Source organism: Mus pahari, chromosome 3, assembly GCF_900095145.1.
Source record: "Mus pahari chromosome 3, PAHARI_EIJ_v1.1, whole genome shotgun sequence".
In the NCBI taxonomy this organism is placed as follows: domain Eukaryota; kingdom Metazoa; phylum Chordata; class Mammalia; order Rodentia; family Muridae; genus Mus; species Mus pahari.
The window spans coordinates 66,334,637-66,359,076 of record NC_034592.1 but is presented as its reverse complement, the minus strand read 5'-3'; the positions used below and the strand labels follow the sequence as shown (position 1 = coordinate 66,359,076).

The 24,440-nt window shown below is 39.3% G+C and overlaps 1 protein-coding gene and 1 pseudogene across 4 annotated transcripts in view; one reads left to right on the top strand and one right to left on the bottom strand.

The window, feature by feature from the left end:
* Positions 1-16,584, top strand: part of Nckap1 (NCK associated protein 1) — an 80,184-nt gene extending 63,600 nt beyond the window's left edge. For 2 of the 4 annotated variants that reach the window (XM_021191938.1, XM_021191937.2), the window contains 7 exons: positions 3,566-3,648; positions 4,008-4,088; positions 7,991-8,084; positions 9,922-10,038; positions 10,581-10,690; positions 14,638-14,727; positions 15,691-16,584. In XM_021191938.1, coding sequence (XP_021047597.1) covers positions 3,566-3,648; positions 4,008-4,088; positions 7,991-8,084; positions 9,922-10,038; positions 10,581-10,690; positions 14,638-14,727; positions 15,691-15,807 — 692 coding nt within the window. In that variant the 3' untranslated portion in view covers positions 15,808-16,584. The remainder of the gene's footprint in view (positions 1-3,565; positions 3,649-4,007; positions 4,089-7,990; positions 8,085-9,921; positions 10,039-10,580; positions 10,691-14,637; positions 14,728-15,690) is intronic. The other 2 variants (XM_029537119.1, XM_029537118.1) reach the window with 1 other exon arrangement.
* Positions 16,585-17,534: 950 nt separating this feature from the next.
* LOC110317494 lies at positions 17,535-17,841 on the bottom strand (annotated as a pseudogene).
* Between the last annotated feature and the right edge of the window lie 6,599 nt (positions 17,842-24,440).

Sequence of the window (24,440 nt, the reverse complement as noted above, 5' to 3'; positions counted from 1 at the left end):
TTTAACTTTTATTTAAATATCTTCTTGAAAATGATGCTGCAGTTATACTTTACTCATAATGGTAAAGGTCTTTCCCACTGAAAACTTAAGAAATCCATAATAATTTGTATTGGAGAAAGGCAGAGTGCATTTATTACTCTACTCAAACCCCGGGGCTGGGGCGGTCTGACAGGGGCTCGCTCAGTCAGTGTATGCACTTGACATGTGCAAGGCCGTGGCCACTTTTCTACGTTAGTGAATCTGAAACAGTCTCAGTCATTGGACACACAACATGTGTTTAATATACTTCACCACCTGACACTTTCTTTTCAAATGCTTAGAGAATCACTTTATTGTTTGTCTTCTATTTTTAAAACCTCACTTAATAAAAATTACCATAAAATTAGTGCTATAAAACACCAAAGATGGTCTTGTAAAACACAGTAGTTGCCAGGACTTAAAAGGAAGCAGTATGGGGGTTGGGGTGTGATGGAGCTGTTTACCATGGAAGCAGTATTGGTAACAGATGTATGTTATAATTTCATAGAACTATAGACCAAGATGGGGAGCGGGAAGCTGAGTTTATCATGTGGTTGTTTTAAAAAGCAAGATCAACTTTACAGTTACAGGGAAAAAGCATTTTAATCTTTAATTTTTATTATTTTGCTATTTCTTTATTCATTGTTTTTGTTTCTTCCATTTTCTGGAGTCAGCAGACCATGATCTACTACTAGCCTTAGCTGTACTGAACTTTCCTAGTCATAAGCAGTGTTTTGATTGGACCTTGTCATTTGAAGGAATTAATACACTGAAAGGTTTAATAGCCTAATCTTTAACTCTAATTCACTGTCCCTTAACAAGGTTATGTATGATGAAATTTGTGTATAATAAGACTTTGGGATTTGTTAAAACTAAATTTAAAGTGTCGAATCGTTGTGACCCATATTTATAAAGTTAGCCTTAACATAAAATATGTGAAGCCTATTTTGTGTTTCATTAGAAAAAGAAAAGATGTGCTTGAGAGAGGCTTCTTCAGGGCAGAAGGCTGTTCTGTGGGGTGAAGCGCTCTGACCACCTCCTCTTACGCTTTCTTCACCCCATAGCCACAAAGCCAGATGTTGGATTTAGAATCAGCAAGTCATTCTTTCAAGAGATTTATTAAAAGTGGCTCTGAATTTGGGGTCAGTGTGGAATTGGTTTTCACTGTAAGGCTTCTGTATTCACTCAAATCTGATATGTACCCCAGTCCTTACTTCCTGTCCTCAGACGATCTCGGAGCCAGACTGTCACCTGGTTCCAGACCACTGTCTTGTAGCTTTCTGCCATGATGCTTTCTTTGTTCATTCACTTTGGTCCTGCCGTCACCATGTCTGAGCCTGCACACTGCAGCAGAGCGCTAGTTAGGACGCTGGTCTCGCTACTTTGAGCTCTGTGTCCAGACCGTACCTAGTCTGTGACACAGTGCTCCTTTCCATTGCTGGTGTCCCGTCACTCACGGAAACCGGTTCACTCTTCTGTTTACCCTTTTACAAGTTTTGGCTAGTGAAGCCTCCTCTTCTTCTTTTTTTTTTTTTTCAAGACAGGGTTTCTCTGTGTAGCCCTGGCTGTCCTGGAGCTCACTCTGTAGACCAGGCTGGCCTCAAACTCGGAAATCCGCCTGCCTCTGCCTCCCAAGTGCTGGGATTAAAGGCATATTGCAGCACTGCCAAGCTCCTTTTCTTTTTTTTAAAGTTGTGTTTTTAATTACATTTAGAGTGAGTGTGTATGTCCATGTGTGCATACATGTGTGCTGTGTGTCTCTCTCTGTATGTCTAAAGTCATGTGCAGAGGATAGAAGTCACTTCCACATGGGCCCTGGAGGCTGGGCTCAGGCTGGCAGACTTGGTAGCAGCCGCTTGACTGGCTCTGGTTTAGCCTGCCTTGGAATGTCTTCCTTTATGCCAACCAGGATAACATGTTCTCAGAGAAATCTTTTGGTCGTTTTTATTTTTCTATTCACTTTTTTTCCTCTGGTAGAAACATTTCCCAAGTCTCATTATACCACTGCTTATTAATCTGCCAATCTGTTGTTCATCAGGCACTCACATGCTATAGACAGATAAAGATCAATAAATTGATTTTTGTTTATGTGGAACTTACCATGCATTTGTGGGGTTTTTTTTTTTACCATGTTTTATATTTATCACATTTAGCGCATGTTACGAAAACATTTATAGTTGAAAGTTTAAATTCTTAGAAAGTCCAAACAAAACACCACAATTCCTGCTCTTCATTTGGCATCTGTGCTTAAGTTTTCTGTGGAGCTCTTTCTAGAAATTTGTTTGAATTTTTCTCATATGAATGCAGTCATATTTTAGGTGTGTGTGTGTGTGTGCATGGTATCTTAAGCGTATATGTGCATAGTAGACACACATCCCTGTGGCTTATGGCAGGTGTCTTCCTTAGCTGTTACTCCACTTATGTTTTTAGACTCTGGGTTCCAGATCCTGAAGCTCATGAGTCATGCAGGATGGCTGTCCAGTACACTGTATGCATCTTCCTGGTTCCACCCCATGGCATTAGAATTATACAAGCTTGCGCCCCGCCCAGCTGTTACATGGGTGCTCAAGATCAAAACCACAGCTGCACAGCAAGCACTTTACCCACTGAGTCATCTTCCCAGCCTTGTAACCTTCTTACCTGCTTACATGACTTGCATCAAAGCCCAGGCTGTTTTTCTATATTATATTATATACAATGTCATGTAGCTCATTGCCTTGTATCAGGGTATTTAATACATGTTACTTTTGAATCCCAGTCTCTTATTTTATTAGCACAGTTTGGGTATTATGGATATAGTAATCATTTTCAAAATAGTTCTCTCTGAGCAGCATACCATGAGTTCCCGGAAAATTGCTCTGCCCAACTGCTTATAATCTCCCAACCAGCACTGACCAGGATGGCCATGTAGCTCCTGAGATCAGGCCATATGCCTGCTTATGATATTATACACATTTTTTTCCTTTTTTAGCCATAACTTAAGAATTTTCTTAAGGGGGCTAGAGAGATAGCTCAGCAGTTAGGAGTATTCGCTGTTCTTGCAGAGGACTGGAGTCTGGGTTCCAGCACCTTCATCAGTGGCACACAACTGCCCGTAACCACAGTTCCCAATTCCAGGGCATCTACACCTTCTTCTGGCCTCCTTGGCATCCACACACTAGCATCACACACAGAGCCTCACAGAAATGCACATTAAGTTTTTTTTTTGTTTTTTTTTTTAATTAAGAACGGGAGAGACTGGGGATAGAGAGATGGCTTAGCGATTAAGAGCACTGACTGTTCTTCCAGAGGTTCTGAGTTCAGTTCCCAGCAACCATATAGTGGCTCACAACCATCTCTAATGGGATCTGATGTCCTCTTCTGGTGTGTCTGAAGCTACAGTGTATTCACATTGATAAATATTGAGTATCAGTATTTTTAAGAACTTATTGACTCAAATTGCCATTAGTTGTGCTATTCCAAAAATTCTGATTTTGAGCGTTCTCTCCAAAGCTAAATTGTCACTTTATAACTTTTTTCTTCTCTTTTCCCCTTCCTTGCAATTTAGCTGTTGACAGTGTCTTGAAAAGGATGACGATAATTGGTGTTATTTTATCCTTCCGGTCATTGGCACAAGAAGCACTGAGAGATGTAAGAAACCATTTCCACATCATCTCTTCATTTTCCAAAGACTAAAATTCACAGTTAGCAATAATAAGATTAAATTTGCAGTTTGTGTAGTAATGGTAAATAAAGTACATGTTTTGGTTTGGTATTGAATTTGGTTAATGCTTTGTTACACATTAAAGCGTCCCTTTAGAATTATACTCAATCACTTTAATACTGAATGCATGTCATTTCCATATATTTTGGCCTTTTAGGAAGACCCAGTGAAAGTTAGTATGTCCTTGTGAAGACCTGATTTTATCGGAGGGTAGTATTTCGCTGTGCAGCCTGCTGGGCAGCACTGCCCCTGTGAGCACTGACCCTGTCATGTCTCGTCTGCCTAGGTCCTGTCCTACCACATTCCTTTCCTCGTGAGCTCCATTGAAGATTTCAAGGATCACATTCCTCGGGAAACTGATATGAAGGTAGAGTTTTGTTAGAGTTTGTAGTTTTAGAATGAGATGTTCAAGGTACGTGAGTAAAACCTGGTTAAAACCTGAACATAGCATGCCTGCCTGGGATAGGTACTGTCTCTGAGCTCTCAGTACCAAGATACTCCCAACCATTCTAGAAACCAGCCTTCTTTTGATCAACTTTATGGCTATAAGGACATGAAATTTGTTAAAATGGGACTTTTACCACCTCAATATGATAGGTTTTTCTTTCACATTAAGCAGAAAGATGAGTTATTGTAAACTCAAGTTGTATTCAGTTTTTAAAATAGGTATTTAAAAGTCATATAAAAGATGGCTATAGTCTACTCAAAATTAGCTTTTTTCTAGCATTTTATTTTTTCCTTAATGACTATAAGACAGAAAGTCAATAGCTTTATTATTATTATTATTATTATTATTATTATTATTATTATTATTATATGTTTTCTTTATTTACATTTCAAATGTTACCCCCTTTCCTGGTTTCCCCTCCAAAAACCCCCTATCCCCTCCCCCCTTCCCCTGCTCACCAACCCATCCACTCCCTCTTTCTGGCCCTGGCATTACCCTATTCTGGGGCATAGAACCTTCACAGGACCAAGGGCCTCTCCTCCCTTTGATGACCGACAAGGCCATCTTCTGCTACATATGGTGCTAGAGCCATGAGTCCCACCATGTGTACTCTTTGGTTGGTGGTTTAATCCCTGGTAGCTCTGGGGGTACTGGTTAGTTCATATTGTTGTTCCTCCTATGGGGATGCAAACCCCTTCAGGTGCTTGGGTCCTTTCTCTAGCTCTTTCATTGGAGACCTTGTGCTCAGTCCAGTGGTAGGTAGGCTGCAAGGATCCACCCCTCTACTTGTCAGGTACTAGTGGAGCCTATCTGGAGACAGCTGTAACAGGCTTCTGTCAGTAAGCACTTGTTGGCAAGTTGATAGCTTTTTAAGGGTCCATAGTTAATTTGTTTTAAAATTTAAGATCCATGTGATCCAAACCACTGATTTAATTCCAGCTGTGATTTCATAGTGAATTTAAATTCCATGATGTACAAGGAGTCACAGTTATTGCAAGTGTCCATGTTTGAGACACATGTTTGTATCTGTCTGTCTCTCCTTGAGTGTCTGTCCATCCCAGGGATCAAACACAGGTTGTCAGGCTTGGTAGCAAAAGCCTCTGTCTAATGAACCATTTGACAGACTGCCTGCATATCTCAACTCTCGAACAGTGTTCAAGTTTCAAAATGATGTCTTTCAAACTGTAGGGTGGAATGGGGTTTGAGGGTCTTCCTGTGTAGCTCAGACTGGCCATCCACTCTAAATTAGCCTCTTGCCTCTGCCTCTGCCCCCCAAATGCTGGGATTACAGATTTATGCCATTGTGCTTGCTTTATTCAAATGGCTTATCTACCACTCTGTTTCCATTATCTGCCTCTCTTCCTGTGTCTCTCCTGACCTAACAGTCTGTGAGCATTCTCTCAGGGTCCATTTACCTCTTCATTAATTCTACTGGAACTCTTCCCTTTTCTGTTTCTGCCTTTGGAAGTCCTGCCTGTCTGTGAGGCCAGGTTCACTTGCCATTTTTCTAAGAACCATTCCTAGATTCCTCAATGGGAGAAAAGAGTTTTCTTAGTGTTAGTAGACAATTTTTTATTTTTCTTCTGTCTATACTTATACTAGATAATAAACATCTTAAAGGCCTTGTTTCTTTTAATTTTTGGTTTTCCGATAATGCTTTAAAGAAGGAAGCATTTGAGAGTAATGATTGTCCTATGATTTTATGACTGAAACTATGAATGGAGCAGAAAATGAGTTTTTCTAAGTAGAAATACTGCAGAAAGTACAAGGTTAAACAGTTCTTATGAGCACACTGATGTTTAGGTGCTGAGAATCCTAATATAGTTCCCGAATTGAATTAGTTATCCAATTCTTATTACTTAGTATATTTCTTTAAACTGAGTTTTTAGCAAACTGTCAATAAAAAAAAATTTGAAGATCCCAAACATGATTTTTAGCAGCTTTATTCTTGTGTCATAAAAATTGCTCATCTAAAGTATACAGTTCTATGGTTTTGAATATAATCAGAGTCATGGCCACCACAGGTCACAGTTAGTTTTAGAATAGTTTTGTCATCCCCAAGAATGTCAGTACCCAGGGCAGGAGCTCCCCACTTTGAGCTCACTCCCCATCCTAGATGATAGCTAGGTCTCTGCATCACCCCTCTTTGAGTTCTGTGATAAATCATGTAACAGAGAGGCTTTTGATTTAGATGTCTTTAATTTAGCATGTTTTCATGGTCCACCAGGTTACAGCATGTGTTAGCACTTCATTTTTTAGTGTTTTATTGTGTGAATGTACTAGTTTGTTTATTCAGTTATCAGTTACGGATGTGGGTTGTTTTTACTTCCTAGATATTGTAAATAATGCTACCTTTTTTATCCATGTTGATGTTTTTATTTTCTTATATAATGAATGGATTCTGTAGAAACTGTTTAGCTTTGAGGAACCACTAAACAGATGGGCTGCGGCAAGACTGTTTTATATCAACACTACCAACACTGAATGAGGGTGCCAGGGTTTTCTCTAGCCAGTCCTTGTCTTCTTGATGAGAGCCATTTTAGTCGGTGTGCAGAGGTGTCACGCTGGTTTGATTTGCATCTCCTTCATTCACGAAGCTGCCACACATCTATGATATGTCTGTATGGCTTCTTTAGAGAAAGGTTTATTTGGATCCTTTGCCCATTTTTTAGACCATGTGTCACCTGTGTATACAGAGCTGGATCTCTCCTTTTACCTTTGCCTGGCCTGGGGGTTGAACTCCATCGCTAGGCTTCTGCCTGGGAAAAGTCCTTTTCCCATTGAGCTGTCACTGGCCTGCATCATTTTATTTTTGAACTGCCAAGTGTTAATACATCTTCAGTAGAATCATGGTTCTGAATTCTCTTTTCAATTTCTTGGTAGTATCCAAGAATCACAAAACTCTCATTTCAGCGTGCTTTGACTTATCTGTTTTTTCTTTTGTTTACAGTTTTGCTGTCAAACAAACAAATATTGCCTTGACAAAGATCATCAGAATTTATGCCTGTATTTTCTTCTAAAATTTTGAAATTTTAGCTTTTACATTTATATCTTTGCTGCACTTTGAAATTGTGTTGGTGTTTGGTGAGCAGTGTGTGTCTGCAACTTAGTTCATGGTTGTTTCTATTTGTCTGAGCTTTATTAACTGTTAATATCAGTGATAACCAACTATGTATACAGATTTTAATTAAAATACCAGTCAGAATATCTTGAATGATTAATATCTATACATGATGTAGAAAATTATTAGAAATTGCTTTATCAGATTCTTAGGTTTTAAATTTTTTTTCCTGTAATTAATTTGCTATGTTTGTAGATCTGATTAAGGACTGACTCCCTGAAGTTTTTCATTAAGTTCTGTGGATGTAAGCATAGGTTCAGCCATACCAATTCACTTTCAGTGTTTACTGTAGCCAGGCTGAACTGCTACTCATTCTGTAGCCAGGCTGGCCTTGAACTCTGAAGTGCAGATATAGGTGTGAGCCACCGTTACAACTGACTTTATTCCTTTCTTTCTTTTGACTTAATATTTTACTTCCATCTTTGCAAGACAAAAAGTATCTTTAGGATGATTCTGTGGAGCTTGCCACAGAGAGGCTGCAAGCCTTGTTTGCACAGTGGGAAGTTACAAGGAGAAGGGTTGGAGCATTGTCTAGTGTGGGTTACCTGCACTGTCAACCCTGCTTCAGGCAAGGTGCTGAAATCTTCTAGTATGTTCGTAGGTAGACTGATGTATACCATAAATATTTTCTTACTAAAGTAAACTTTCTCAGAAGTTTGTTAAAATATTTATTTCTTTGTAATTCCTGTATTTTTGTCAGGTTGCAATGAATGTGTATGAGCTGTCCTCAGCTGCTGGATTACCATGTGAGATTGATCCTGCCTTAGTAGTAGCTCTTTCCTCACAAAAATCAGGTAAAATGCATTAAAATTTGGAGCTTTATTATTAAAATTATGGGGCAGTCTAGGTATACATGTAATATTTGTTTTTCAAAATATCTTCTTATGTTAAGCTTTATGTATTCATTCATTTATAATTGGAATACATCAGGATACAAAAGACAAAAATGCCTTGCTTTGGAGTTTTTGCTGTAGCATAGTCATTACATCCTGTCCAAGCCATACTACCAGATGGAGCTGTTAAAATCATTTGGTGTAGATAGATACAGCAGTGCAAAGAAACAGTGCCATTTCAGCTGAGGTAAGCTCAGCGGGAAGAGGAAGAAACGCTTAATACAGACTGAGGTGGAAGGGCCAGTGTAATCAGAGAAACAACAAGCTCTCGGCAAAAAGCTCCTAAGAAAGTGAAAGCGAATCACAAACTGCACTGTTAGTGAGCCGTGATGAGGATGAGGTCGGTGTCAGTGGAGTTAGTGCAAGAACACTCAGGTGAGTATGAGAGAAGGGACTGGACACACTCGATACGGAACAGCTCTGCTGGAAAAGGAAGAAAATTATACTAGCTAGAGGCAGGAGGAAAATCAAGACATAGTGCTTGTGTTGGGAACCGCATGTAGGCCCTACACACTCTACACTTTAGCTATACCGCAGCTTGTAGAAAGGACTGTGAGATGGAGAAAGAAGATGAGAACATTTGTATGCTGGTAGAAGACAGCCCTTATGATAGCCAGGGAGCTGGGACTAGAAAAGGGTGTCCTGTTTTAATGAATAGATGTTCACCATAAAAAGTTGCTACATATAGTACTGACCATTTAGAAATTTTAAGACCACTTCTTTGAAACATAGTATCAAATTTGTTCTAAATCTTGGTTTCTCTACAGTGTGAATAAGGTTTTTGTTGTTGTTGTTGTTGTGGTTTTTTTTATTGAGATGATGTTCTTTTTGTTTGATTGGCTTGGTTTTGGTATTGAAATGCCTTCTCTACCCTTTTGATTTTAATTTCTTTTTAAATTTTTTCATTTACTTTATATATAGATGAATATTTTGCCTACCCTTACTTAGGTGCACTGTGTGCATGCCTGGTACCCAAGGAGTGAAGAAGAGGGCATCAGCCTCATAGCTAGAATTACAGACCATCAGGAGCCACCATGTGGGTGCTGGGAACTGAACCCAGGTCCTCTGCAGGAGCAGCAAGTGCTCTTAGCCACTAAGCCCCTTTTCTACTCTTTTGAGCCAACTTGCAGTTATTGAGTTTATTAGTTTTCTTTGTAATTACACTGTTTTTCCTAATTCAAATAATATATAAATTATTGCTTATAGGTATTTTTATGATCAGCCAAAGTTTTAAACATATACTGTGTTTTTGTTTTCCTGTGATGAAGCCATAGTTTCATATAATTGCCAACTGCTGGGTAACTAGAAGTTCTCAGGTTCAGATAAGAAGCCAAGTGCTAGGCAGAACGGTTTAAATGCTCTAAGTATTTTATTAAAGGCTATTGTCTTATAGCTACAGAGTATGTTAGATACTTTCATTCATAACTGCTTCCTTCTGTTTTCTAGAATGGAGATATAAGTAATGCAGTCCCCTTTTCAATACTGTTAATCTTTAAGCAGTATATTTATATTTATATATTTATATATTCTAGGGAGAGAAAGGAATTTTTTTCTTTTAGTGAATTTTCAGATAAGAAATTTGTAAATAGTAATATGTGTGGTAGTCTCATAAGTATTCATCAGTTTTTGATTAGGAAATTTAAATACAAGTTATTACCTTTATTTTTTAGGTTAGATTATTAACAATCAGATAATCCTAAAGAAAAGCTTGGTTTTTATTCCTTGTTATTTTCTGTAGAGAACATTAGTCCAGAAGAAGAGTATAAGATCGCTTGTCTCCTGATGGTCTTTGTAGCAGTTTCCTTGCCTACACTGGCCAGCAATGTGATGTCACAGTACAGCCCTGCAATAGAAGGTACTTGGTTTACAATTGATGTAACAATGAAAGAACATTGGCTTTAGTGTTACATGTATTTTTCTCTTTGGGTAATGTTATTTTCTGATAAAATAGTGCTCAAATTCTGCTGAACAGTAGCTTTGGAATGGGCATCCTAATTTTCTGAACTGTGAAATGTGTGTAGGCCAGCTCAGAGGTGCAGCAGAGGGTAGATAGTGTGTGTTTTCAGACTGTGGGGTGTTTTAGGGCCTGAGAGGGCGTGCCTTAAAGCAACTTAGCCCTTATCATTTACAGTTCCAAGGTGTAGGACCAAGCATCATATCTTTCCAGAGTGTTAGCCTACTAATGAAGTACTGACCTGGTCATTAGCTGCATCCTTGCTGGGATGTTTAAAAACACTCATGCTCATAAAATAAAAAGTAAGTCACTGTGGACCCTAATGCTTAGTCAGTCATACTGCCATTCGCGTGGTCTGAGGAGTCACTAAAGCTTGCTGTCTGTGTGTTACAATAATATTTTGTGGTCATGCAGACTACACAGCCTTGTTTGTTCTTTCCCAGGACACTGCAACAATATACATTGTTTGGCCAAAGCCATCAACCAGATTGCTGCAGCTTTGTTTACAATTCACAAAGGAAGTATTGAAGACCGACTTAAAGAATTCCTGGCGGTATGTCTGATCAGATATCATGACATTTTACAAAGAAAACAAAAAGTTATGCCTATGTTATACAACAGTAAATTCCCATTATTTTTATATTTTATTTAGTGTTCTCCAAAGAAATTTTTTGTTCTCAGTTTATTAAGTATTAAATCTTGTTTCTTTTTTAATGTTTTGGTTTTAGAAAGGTAGATTGCATCAAGTTTATCATTGTTTTCCCTCTATCTAGGGGTCTTTCCTTCCTCTGCTATGTGGCTGAAACTAATGTTTGCTGAAACTAATGTTTGGACTAGAGATTGTCTTCACATTCAAAAGATGTTTTTTTTCTTCAAAGAAAGTGGAAGCCTAGAGAGCTATGTGTCCTTTAAAAGATGCAATTTCGAAAAAAACAAACAAACAAGAAAAGCCAGGCAGTGGTGGCACATGCCTTTAATCCCAGCACTTGGGAGGCAGAGGCAGGCGGATTTCTGAGTTCAAGACCAGCCTGGTCTACAGAGTGAGTTCCAGGACAGCCAGGGCTATACAGACAAACCCTGTCTCGAAAGCCAAAAGAAAAAAAAAAAAAAAAAGATGCAATTTACTCATTTCCATTTACTTAGAGAAAGACCGTGAATAGCGACAAACTCTGCAATAAGAACACTGCTTGAGAGCTTTGGTGGCGCACACAGATCTTACCATAGCTAATGGGAAGGCAGAGATAGGATTACAAATTCCAGACTAGCCTGGGCTAACAGGTAAGACCCTCTTTCCAAAAAACAAAGGACTGGAGTGACGGCTCCTCAGTTAAGATTATTTGCCTCTCAGTTCCCAGACCTACAATGTGCAGCTCATAACCACCTGTAACTCCCGTCCCGGAGCTGGCCAGCATGAGTACTGCACACACACACTCACACACACACACATGGCACACACACATTTATTCAGGTACTCACATGCAAAATAAAAATAAATATCTAAAACAGTAGCAGAAGACATTTTTCCTTATTCCTAATTATTTGAAGAAATACTATTAATGGGTACAAAGTCAACAAGTTATGACTCACAGGGCCATAGCAGTTAAGGATGCTTACTGCTCTTCCAGAGGTTCGGCTCCTAGCACCTACATTAGATGTCTTACAACTAACTCTGACTACAGTTCTTGGGATTTGACGCCCACTTGTACACAGAGTCATGAAGGCATATACACACACATATAAACAAACAAATAAACAAAACCCATAAAATTATATGTGGCTTGCTACCAAAAGAGAATAATGTTAAATCTGTCATCAGACATGGTTTAGTGCAGTATTTTTATTTACCAATGTATCTTTTTCATAATTGCTTAAAGAACAGATAGTTTAAGCAAAATGAACCCTAGAATATTTGGGTTTTCTCTTCATTGAAAATCCTGTTGGTTTTAAAATTTATATTTATATATATATGTATATATATATATATACATACACATATATATGTGTGTAATATATGTATGTAATATATATATATATATATGTAAATACAACGGTTATTTAAGAAGGAACTCAAGTTTGAAAACATTATTACAATTCCTTTGTTTTCCTTTTATTTACTTTATTTCTTTTGGGGGGGTTAATATCCTTAAAATTATTATGAATACAAACCCAGATTGAAATTGCCTTATTTAGGATCTAAAAAGTACAGAGTACGTTTACCTCTTATGTATAGATTATGCTTTCTAAGTTTCCCACTCCAAGAGGGTACTTGAAGCCAGGGATAGTACTGAACTACATGCATACATGCCACACATATACCAACTATATACAGGAAAGTATTAGAGCACAATAAATTATTAATGGAAATAATAGAAAAGTTTCACCAGTCTGCATACCATAATAAGAGTTAGGAGAGTGAAGTCCCTCAAAATGCTTTGTTGTACTATGTCCACCCTTCTTGTGACCCTGAGATGACACTGGTGTGTGTGAGGTAAATGGAGGTATGATGTAGACATTGGTGGGCTATGAGGGTGGGCGTTGACTTTAGACAGTACTTCAAGGGGAGGATCCTCTGCTTTGGGTGATACTGATCATTAAGACGGGAGAATATCTTGACTTGCTACCAAGAGAAAGTAGTGCTAAGTCTACCCTCAGACATGGCTGCGTGGAGTTCTTGGACATTAGTAGCAGATAATGGTGATGGCTGGGGATTCTCAACAACATTTAACTGAGACCTTGAAATCAGTACTTAATATATATGAAAGCATTGTTGCAGAGGTTATAATCTTTCAGGGACATATGGCTGATGTCAGTGCTGTATTCCACCCAGAGACCCTACTCCATTAATCTCAACCTTTAGAGCCTATGCAGTGTAGAACACTCTGGCATACTTCAGTAACATGTGCTTGGTGCTTCCGTTCTCACCTCCTCTCCTTCGTATTGTCTGTAGAAGACTCAGCTTCTACAGCCCTTGTGTGTTAATAGTAGTTTGTGCACTGCAGCATGGTCTTCACCTAGTAGTTCAGCAGGTCATGTCCCACCAACTTGTCTTCTTGTTTTTAAGTGGTTTTCCTGATTTTCCTGTCTATCCCCAGAAAGCCTTTAGAACAACTCATTCATCACTGTAATGAGTTCCTCATATCAGTTCTAGTTTTACTAATCCATTGCAGCTTTAGTGAATGTTATTGTGCCCACAATAGCAGATAGTTTTCAGTACTGCATTATATCCTGGGGTTTCCTTTGATTGCTAGTTGATTACAGTCAAATACCAGGGAGGTGGATATGGCCTTAATAAACTAAATACTCTGGTCAGATTAAAACACTCAGCGTCACATCTTCTCCCTCCCTCCCTCCCTCCCTTCCTCCCTTCTCTCATCATCATTATTGGGAGTTTTGAGACAGGGTCTCTATTATAGGCCTAGCTGTCCTGGAACTCACTGTGTAGACCAAACTGGCCTCTAACTCCCATGTGCTGAGATTATAGACGTGTACCACCATGCCTGGTCCAGCATTACATTTTCATTGTCTCTTTTTGCAGAAGTTCAGGGTGGTCAGATGTTGTCTGTTAGTTACAAGGCTTTAATTCAAACCGTCTTCCAACAATATGACTGTCACCAACATTATAGTTTTTATTTCTGAGGACCTTGTGTCCATCACTCTGTACAGTGGCATACACTTTGGCTGTAACCTTCAGTTTGACATGTGGCGGCAGCATTAGGATAAATTCCCTTCTGCAGATAGATTAGCTTTTCCTGGAGATTTCAGAGTCTTGATAGAAACTTGTATGCTGGGCTAGAGACAGACTAAGGCCGCCGCAAGGGGACCGTGGAGACCATAGGGGCGGGGAAACCCAGTTACTAGAACATAGCCAGTGCTAGTGTATTATGAAACATTCCTCTGAGAATTTCTACATTCTCACAGGAGGGAAAGACTTCCTCCTCCTCCTTGGGTGTACATTTGCAAGCAGCCATGCTGAGGTGTGGGCACTTGAACAGAAACAGTGCATTACCATGTCATTCAGCAGGTAACTAATGACCAAGTAACTAACATGCAGGTATATACATAGTGTGGATGTGCTGGACAGAGGGACAGCTGTGTTCCTGAGGAAGGTGAAGCAGAGTCACACATAGAATGGCAAGGAATTCAAATTTAGGAACTGATTATTGGAAATTGGGAAATTCTGGAATTTTCTATTTTGCTTTCCAACCATGTTTGGCCATTAAAAGCAAAACTATTTGTAAAGGGGGGGGGGGCTGTAGAGTATTATGGATCTTGGGTAGAGAAAACAATTTGAATCATTTTAAGAAACAAACTTGAGCAAAATGTTAGTTTTAACGAATATTTGATTATATGTATACCTTAATTGTTGATTGATGAGAGGTCTCTAGCTCATCATACTTTATACATTGAATAACAGGAGCTTGTTGAAGGTTGAATTGTACTGAGAATGGATGTGAACAAGGATGTGAATCAACCTTATTGATTATGTGTGTGTTCTTTTAGCTTGCATCCTCCAGTCTACTGAAAATTGGCCAAGAGACAGATAAAACTACAACAAGAAATAGAGAATCTGTTTATTTGCTACTGGATATGGTATGTCTCATTTCAATTTAATTAACTTTTACTGATAACAAAATGTTCCAGTCCTTAGCATGCCTCTTCTTGGCAAGTGAAAGTTTTGTTGGTGTTTTGTTCTGTTTCTCTTGTGATTTTTGGTTTTTCTCCATTTCTTGTGGTCACTCCACCCAAACCATACACTTATTAAAGTTTCTGCAAAGACTGGCATTGCTCCTTTGTAGCCATAGGTCAGTAATAGGAAGTCGTAAGACCGGAGGTGAGTTAGTGTTACTGTAAGGATGTGCTCAGGCCCTTCATATTCCTAAGCCAAGTTTAATCCCCTGAGCTTGCCACAGCAGGGTCTGTGAGACTCTTCTCAGTTTCCTTTGCCTGTAGAGATCTGTGTCTGTCTGGAGAATCAGCAGAACTCATGACTCCGTTTCTTCCCCAGTCACACAGGCCTATATCAGACTTTCTTTCCTCTTGAACTCTAGAATTTACTGCTTTCTATTTAATCATAGTTGGTCTTATTTTTTACTTTACTTTCTAGCTTGATTTTGAGCTTCTTAAAATGTACCATTACATTTGTAATATGTTTGTATTCACTTTTATGTTTAGAGTATTGCTGAAGATATGTGTTCTATGTGTTACTATTGATTAATTGATAAACTTGAAAATATCATTTTAAAGTATTTTGATAGGCTTCACTGTAACACTTTTTTTTTTTTTTTTTTTTTTGGTTTTTCGAGACAGGGTTTCTCTGTATAGCCCTGGCTGTCCTGGAACTCACTTTGTAGACCAGGCTGGCCTCGAACTCAGAAATCCGCCTGCCTCTGCCTCCCGAGTGCTGGGATTAAAGGCGTGCACCACCACGCCCGGCTACATTTTTATTTTATATTCTGAAGTAAAATGGTTTGTGTCTGTTTCAAATGAGAACAGAGTTGTTTTCTACCCCCATTGAGTAACTTGAATCTTGACATTTTTTTTTAACTTTTTCAGATTGTACAAGAATCACCATTCCTGACAATGGATCTCTTGGAATCTTGTTTTCCTTATGTGTTGCTGAGAAATGCATACCATGCTGTCTACAAACAAAGTGTTACATCTTCTGCATAGAGAACTTACTCAAGACAAGCACGAGTTTCTGTTGCCTTGTTTTATCTGTAAACTGTGGAACTATTTTACCTTAAAGCCTGAAAACAGTTTTGTGGATTAAATTTTCTTCATGCTGTTGTATTTTCTGATCATTGGCTTCCTAATATGGTTGTACTACAGTACATTTGATTGATTTAGTTATACATTCTCAAAACTCAGTGAATTCTATAATTTTAGAGCATCATTTGTTTGAAATACCATTAACACTATGTTTTTGATAACTGATAATGAAAAAACTTGCTTGTTTATTTCTGAAAAAGAATTGTATTTAGTGATTATTTTAGATAGTGATATGATAGCACCCATCTGTGTGTAAATTATTTCATATAGGGAGAGTTCTGATCTGTACCTACGGTTCTTTCTGAGATCAAGACTGGATGTGCATATCGGTGATGCTTACGACTACATTTCTACTTTATTTTGAACATTTGCCAAACTAAATACCTAACACTGTTTAACCTTAGAAATGTTAGACAACTTGAGCATTGGAAGCAGATTCTGAATTTCTCAAACAGCAGCATATGCTGTTGCCTGTAGAAAGCCTACTGATAATCTCATCCTGTGCTGCCCGATTGGCATCTGCACTACCTTGTACCCTGCTGTATAATAAACAACCAGACACTTGTCAACTGTTGATACAGATGTTAGTCCCGAATCACTTTTTATATGTTTTAAAATTTGAAATTCAAGTGTACCTGCCATAACATAAATAAACACTAGACTGTATCACACTTTGAATGATTTCTTTAAAATCTTTGGAAACTTATTTGACAATATGAAAATTTCAGTTTAAACTTTGTTAATTTATCAGATTTATTAATATAGAATTTTTTTTAATGTTTTGAAAAATACTTCTGGAAAAATACTGAAATTAGGGGGGAGAGAGAGAGAGAGGAAGAGGGAGAGAGAATGAGAATGTATGTGTGTGGGTGTGTGTGTTTGGTTTGCTGATTGCCAAATGGAGTTGTTGAGGAATAACAAAAATGGAATGGCCATGGAGCTAGGCTGGGTTGTTACAGACGGGTCAGTGCTGGGTAAGAAGCCCACACGTGCCCCGCTTGGTGTTTGGCGAGGATGGCAGAGTGGCACGTTTGCCCCCTGATGGGTGTGAGACAGCCTCTGCTGCTCTGCATTGTATAGCACAGAGCTGCCGTTCATAGCCTCTGTGTACACTGCTCACTGAGCTGAGATCAGCAAAATGGCTTCTGAACCCATTTTTGTTTCCCTTGTTCAGATATAGAAAGTGGGGTGGGATCATAGGGCCCTGTGACTCATGCTCCTTTTGTGTAGAGTTTGTATTTAGAACAGTAAATAAGAAATGTAAATAAAGAAAATATCTAATAAAAAACTTTAAAAAAAAAAAAAAGGAACAGTAAATAGCCATTATTAAGGAACTGACATAGTTTGATAAGGATTTTTTTTTTTTAGATACTATGTGCTTTTAATAGCTCATCACTGGGAACATTTCATAATCAAGAGTAAGATAACAGGCTAGCATTTAAAAATTTAGACTTTAATAAGATACATAACGTAGGAGATACAAGTGACCACCTGGAGTTTCTATACTTCATTCTGCTTACAGAATATTTATTAAGGTTGTTTATTATATGACTTTTCACTTGACATTGTCTAAGTCCTTTATTGTAAAGCTAATCCTTCTGTCTGGTGACAAGCAGCAGCCACAATGATCACTCTGGACCCCCTCGCTGGATAAATTCCATTTCCTCTTGAGACATAGGTTTCCTTCTGTATTTCTGAGGTAATGATGGTATTATTTCTGCAGTGTTTGGTGGGCCCTGATGCATCAGTAAATCTGGGGATATAATTCCTTTAGGATGCTGTGAAATGACAGAGAAGTGGGAGAGTGGCGCAGCAGATCCCAGAGCTTCTGAGACACTGGTTTAGGTTTGTCTCTTCTGTGGGGAACTTTATTAATGGAGCATGTGGCTTTGCTACCTGCACGACCCTGGTGGCGAAAGCCATCTTGCTGCCCATAGTGATCCCTGACTGATAAGGATTTCTTAAGGGGAATTGTAAAATAGTATAGTTTCTACTATTCTCCATGAAATTATGCTAACATTTAATACTGTTTGCTTCAAAATATTATACTGGGCAAAAAAGATGGCTCAGCAGGTAAAGGTGCTTGCCACTGGGCCTGATGACCTGAAATCAGTCCCTTGGAGTGCCAGCTCCTGGAGGTTGTCCTCTGACCTTCATGTGGATGTGACATACACATTCCCAACCCCAACTAAGTAAAAAATGTTTTTAAAATAAATATCACACTGTCGCCATCAGTTTGCTTCCTGCGTGGCTAACTCTAGAATCTTTCATCCACATGTTCAGTCTATCATTAGGCCTAAAAGTGACAAAATGGGGTAAGTTGGCAATCTGAAGTCCCAAGACCTAACCGTGGAGTGCCATGCCTTGTTTCTGATTTCAGTGTGTGCCCTGCTCTCCCTGTGCACCTTCTCCTAACCTGAAGTGTGAGATGGGAGGACATGTTACTGCTATAGAAATGTCCTGCTCCTGTTGGAAAGCAGAAAAGCGTAGGTGGGGCTGTGCAGTGCATTCTGGAGACCAGATTTACCCTGGGAGTGGTTAGTAGTCATTTACTTTAGATAGGCAGCTCAGGCAGATGCTCTGTGTCGGGGTGTTGAAATCACCAAAACTTGAACTGAAGATAATCAGAATAAGCTTTTGGAATTTTATACAAATAATGAAATTTTATTTAAAAGCTAATTTAAGTTGTTTTTTAATGATTGTGTTGGATCATTCTTTCTCAGTTGGTCAGCTACTACACTGCTTCCAAGCTCATTAAACCTCTCTTATAAGGAGTTATGGAATTGCTTTCAGCTCATGCTAAAGTTGCTTTATACCAACTCTAGTGACTAAGCTCACTTAACACATTTCCCTTCAATATAGTTCAAGTATTTGTTTGTAATTGCTACAATTTCACTGAGACATTCTAAACGTTGTATACTATTCAGTATTCTCAGAAACCATGACCTTTTCAAAATGCCCTTTATTTAGAAAAAAAAGGTAGAAAAATGATAGTTTCATATCCACTTACATCATAAAATAACTTGAAAAATAATATCCATAAACTTTGATATTCCTGAATGTTTGTGTTTCCTCAAGCTTTACATGTTGAAATGTAATTTCATTGTAAAGAGATGGGGTGGGTCTGTGACAGGTGTCTATTCCTTAAGGAAGGAGTCCCTTCTGCCTGCCACTGTATGAGGACACAGGAAGGCAGCACCACCTGAGCCAGCAGGTGGGCCTCAGCACACACCAGATCTCCCAGCACCTTGATCTGGAGATCCCTGAACATTGGCCATCTAGTCTGAGGCATTTTGCCCACACAGACTGACATCCTGGTTCTGGAATGTAACAGTGGAGTGGTGTAGCTGGCTTTCAAGATGGAAATATACCATTTCTGAATTTGCACTTATGTGTTATCATTTCACAGTGAACAATTTCAGTAGAGTATTTGTGAGTATTACATAAAGACAAAAGGGCAACAGTGAAACCTCCCTTCAAATTTCAGCTGTAGGCACGTTTATTTAAAAGGGCATTGAGTTGTTAATGAGAATACAACACTAGAGAGGGATTAGGGGTTCTAGGCCAGCTTGGACCATGTAGTGGAAATGAAGGAGAAAGAAAGAAAGCTGGTTAAAGATCAGTGTGGTCATATGTGATGACATCATTGGTACACACATCATAAAGCATAGTAAAGTAGGTATTTGATTAACCGACCCTGCAAAGGCTAACACTGAGAAGTAAAGAATACAACTCGGGATGGCGAGGCAAGGAAGAATTTAACCTTGGCTGCTGCTACTGACTGTCCATGCCAAAAATATAGGCTGAAGTATTGAGAGTCATGTGGAGAGCTCGCTATGTACCAAACTATACTGTGTTTAGTTTATCCTTAAGTATTGTTCGTTTAGTTCTCAATCCTGTGTGGTGGGAAGCCCATTTATCGATGTGGTTACTGACGTGCTAAGAAAGAAAAGCATTTGTGTAAACACAGCAGAGAGCAGAAGTGGAGAAGTAAAACCTCTAGAAGCTTCCCTTGGCCTCTCCCATCACACATACGAAAGTGGAGTTTTCTACTCGGCAGCATTTCATACTCACTGAAGTGCAAGGCATAGAAAGCAACACTAAGTTCTTACACTCTTCTGTTTACTGGGTATTTTTACATCCATCTTCATTTCATCTTAACCAGATCGTTCACCATGAGTTTTCCCAAATTGTTGTAAATGAGAACTATCTCTCCACTGGATCTCCTGCCCAGTATCAACAGAACCATTGAACACTAGTATGGACGCACACACACACAAGGGTTGACTTTCTAGCCCACATCTTTACTACTGTGCCACGCTCTGTTTTCAAAGTACTGAAACAGTTTCCTTGAGGACCGACTGGGCCTGGGCGCTTTGCCTTACTGACCCTAATTTTGTTTTGCTTGTCTGCTTCTCCTGTCTCCAACTTCATGCATTGAATCCAATTCCTTCCCCCTCTGCCTCTTTGTTATAGTTTGAGTTTCATGTCTCCCATTCAAGGACAAGTCGACAGCAGATGGGTTTTGAGAACTAGATGGATCCGGATTGCTCTGCCTCAGTTCTCCCCAGCATTGCTGTGACAAATACCTAAAAGAAGTAGTTGAAGGAAGTAAGGGAGGGTTTCCCCTCACAGTTTGGGGGTACAGCCCAGTTGTGGTAGGTGAGTCACAGCAGTGAGCGCATGGGGCAGCTGATCACTTTGCCTCCAGTCAGAAAGCAGAGGGACAGCAGGTGCTCCGTTCCCCCTCCTCTTAGGCAATTTGAGAACACAACCCCTGGAATGATAACACTTATGGCTGTAGTTCTTAACCTGTGTGTCATGATCCCTTTCGTGGTGAAATATCAGATATACTGCATGTCAGATATTTACATGATGATTCCTAACAATAGCAAAATTAGTTATGAAGTAACAAAATAATTTTATGGTTGTCAGGGTCTCCACACATGAGGAGCTGTTTTGAAGGGTCGCAGTAGGTTGAGAACCACTAACTTAGGTTCTATCTTCCTGCCTCAGTCAACACAGTTGTGATGGCTATTCTTGACTACATCTGGAAAAAAACCACAAGCAACTGGGCACACCTGGGATAGATTTTTGATTAGATTACTTGAGGTCAGAAGACCTACCATAAATCTGGACTACACCCAGTGGCAGCCCACATAAAAAGATGGGGAAGAAGAAATTGGTTTTGGCTTTTTGCCTGTTTGACCTTACTCTTTATAACAAGTTCGCATATTCTACTGCTGAGACGTTCCTTCACTAGTATTAGAGCCCAATTATTTGAGACTCTGATATATACTGAAGACCAGCTGAGATATTCACCCTTCTGGACTGAACAACTATTGGATTCCCATAATTAGACTGTCTGGACTACAGGTTGTAAGCTGCTCTAATAGGCCCCTCTAATATATATATACATATATACATATATACAACTATATATGCTATATATACAATATATATATATATATATATATATATATATATATATATCAACCGAATTGCTCTCTAGGAATTTTCCCCAATTGTCATGTATGATGAGTGAAGAACTATCTCTCAAATAGGACTCCTGCCCAGTATCAATAGAATTATTGAAAACTTGTGTGGAAGCACATGAGTGTTATAATATACATTTATATAAAGATCCATTTATACTTATTTATTCTATCAGTTCTGTTTCTCTAGAGAACCCTCATACACCAGCTAGTCTAGAAACTCTCACAGATATTAGTCCCAAATTTAGAATCGTGGTGATTCTAATTCCAGTCAATTTGACAATCAAGGTAACCATCACAGACTCTGGCCTAATAAGCAGATTAATCCCTAATAGGTTCATAATATAGAATTATTCCTAGCAAGTGGTAGAAATCAGGGGTGGGGACTATTTGGAAGGAGAGGTCACTGGAAACAGTCCCTAGAAAGCTATGCAATGTCTCCATCCCTTCCTACTTGCTTTTGCTATTTCCTGCCTACCGTGGAGTGAGAGACCCTGTTCCACCGTATCTCTTCACTGTATTGCTCCATCGCATCACAAACCAGCAGTGCACAACTGAGAGCGCACCATAATATATTTCCTCCTCTAAATTGTTTCAGGTTCTATCACTGTAATGACAGCCAACAGAATAGATACTAAGTCACATACTGTCAGTATTAAATACCCCTTTTAATTTAAAAAAAATTTTTTTTAATGTATAATGGTGTTATGTCTGTATGCCTGGTACCCCCAGAGGCTAGAAGAAGATGTCAGATCCCTTAAGACAGGGATGTCACACAGTTGTGAGTCATGATATGGGTGCTGGGAATTGAACCTACGTCTTAAAGAATAGCCCATGCTCTTAACCACTGAGCCATTTTCCAAGCTCCAGACTATTTTCTTTTGCTTCTCCAGAAATTGTCTTCAAGGAGTTTTATCATCCTTTAGCAGTCTAGTCTCACATTTTCCATTCATGGGGATGTGGCATGTCCATGTCTAGCTCTGATCCGAAAATTCTACATTATCTCAATGGAGAAAAAAAATGGTTGCCTTAACTCTAGCACATCTACAAGACTGAAATTAATTTTAAGACTATGCTGTAGCATATATACATTATAAAATGTGTGTATTCTACACTAAATGCACAAGATACAGAACTTAGACCTTCAAATGTCATTGTGACATTCAAAACAATTATGACAGTTGCTCCTTGGAAGCCTCGTCGTTTTCTGTGTGTTGACCCCTGCCCATGCGATGGAATGTTTGTTTTCTTATATTCTGGACGTCAAACTCCTGATCATATCTAGATATCGAGTTCAAGTATCAATAACCTTTTTCCTTAATGCACCATCCGCTGTTTCTTTTCCACCTTGCAACTGCCTTTATAGTGAAACAATGAATTATGATGTGGTTGATACACGCCATTGTCTCATTTTGGGACTCTCTTGAGGTCAGGGTTTGTTTAGTTCACCCATCTGTGTGGCCAGATCTCCAACCCGGAAACTCATGGCTCCGACACTGTGGTGTGAGACTTGTGGCTGGAAGGACACTATAGATCTCCCCGGGTAGAGCTGCCCTTCATTTCTCTTCATGTGGTAAAGAGGTAATTGGCTATATTTCTCTTGGTTCTGGAAGGATGCTGAGAATCATGAGTTACAGGGGATGAGGGGATTTCCAGTGACTGGAATACTGGTATTTTAATGATGACAGAAAGAAGTGGTTTCTTCTATTTCTTACAGCAAAATAATTTGCCTAGCTGGGATATTGGAGAAAGAAAGCAGAATCTGTGTATGTTGTGTGGGATTACTGATGGGAGCATCGCCAAGATACTGGAAAGATTTTCCTCGCTGCAGAAAAAAAAAAAATTCTTTTTAAATTTGGAAATACAAAGTACTGGAGAGCAAAGAACAACCAAAGAGGAATCACAAAAGCAGTGCTGAGCTCTGTGCCACTTAACTGTAATCTTACCCCTCTGCTGAAATTCCTCCTGCACTCAAGCTAGCGTGGTGATCTGATGCTACCGGGCGCAAGGGATTAATAAGCCTTGACATTTTATCCTCTCAGTGTAATACCCCGGCTCCTCTCAAGACTGCACTGGCCGCTGCTTTGGCGGCTGATCACACAGGGAGAACCGTGGCAGCGCATAGGCTTTCAAGACTGCAGAGCAACCTTGGAGAACGATTGCCCTGACAGCTGCAGGTCACAGCACCCAGAAGTGAGTGACTCGAAGAGGCAGCTGAAGGCCTCTGGAGCCTGGATCGAGCTCTGCTATCTCTGTCATAGGTCCAGCTGCTGCTAACAAGAGAACTGGTGTCACTTCTCCATTCTGAAGGAGAATACAGAGCTGATCTAGTGTCTCCTCAGCTGTGAACCATAAACCATATTTTTTTTTCCTCTGTTGTGACATTCTATGTAGGGCTCAACCACTTGTTTTGAGAGCTCCTTGCAGAAAATATCTGCAATAATTATTTGTTGAATGAATTAATCCAGGCACATTATTTCTCGAATATTGTCAATAAGGACCAGATATGGTTCCCTCATATCACAGAATTTACAGATTAGTGGAGACAGATTATATGTGGTGAGAATTTTGGTTTCTTTAAAAACACAGAAACAAAGTCGGGCGTGGTGGCGCACACCTTTAATCCCAGCACTTGGGAGGCAGAGGCAGGCGGATTTCTGAGTTCCAGGCCAGCCTGGTCTACAAAGTGAGTTCCAGGACAGCCAGGGCTATACAGAGAAACCCTGTCTCGAAAAGCCTAAAAAAAAAAAANAAAACAAAACAAAAAAAAACAAAAAAAAAACACAGAAACATTATGGAAATATGTTTTTGTTTTAATCCCAGACGTGGGATATGCTTCGGATTGTCCATAACAGCCAACTTTGATTTGTACTGTGCTCTGGAAGCTACAGAAAGTTTTTGCAATTGTATGCCATTTAGAACTCTGGGGACTCAGCCCCTCCTCCTTCTCCTCCTCCTTCCTCCCTCCTCTTCCTCCTTTTCTTCTTCCTCCTCCTCCTCTTCTTCCTCCTCCTTTTCTTCCTCCTCCTCCTCCTCCTC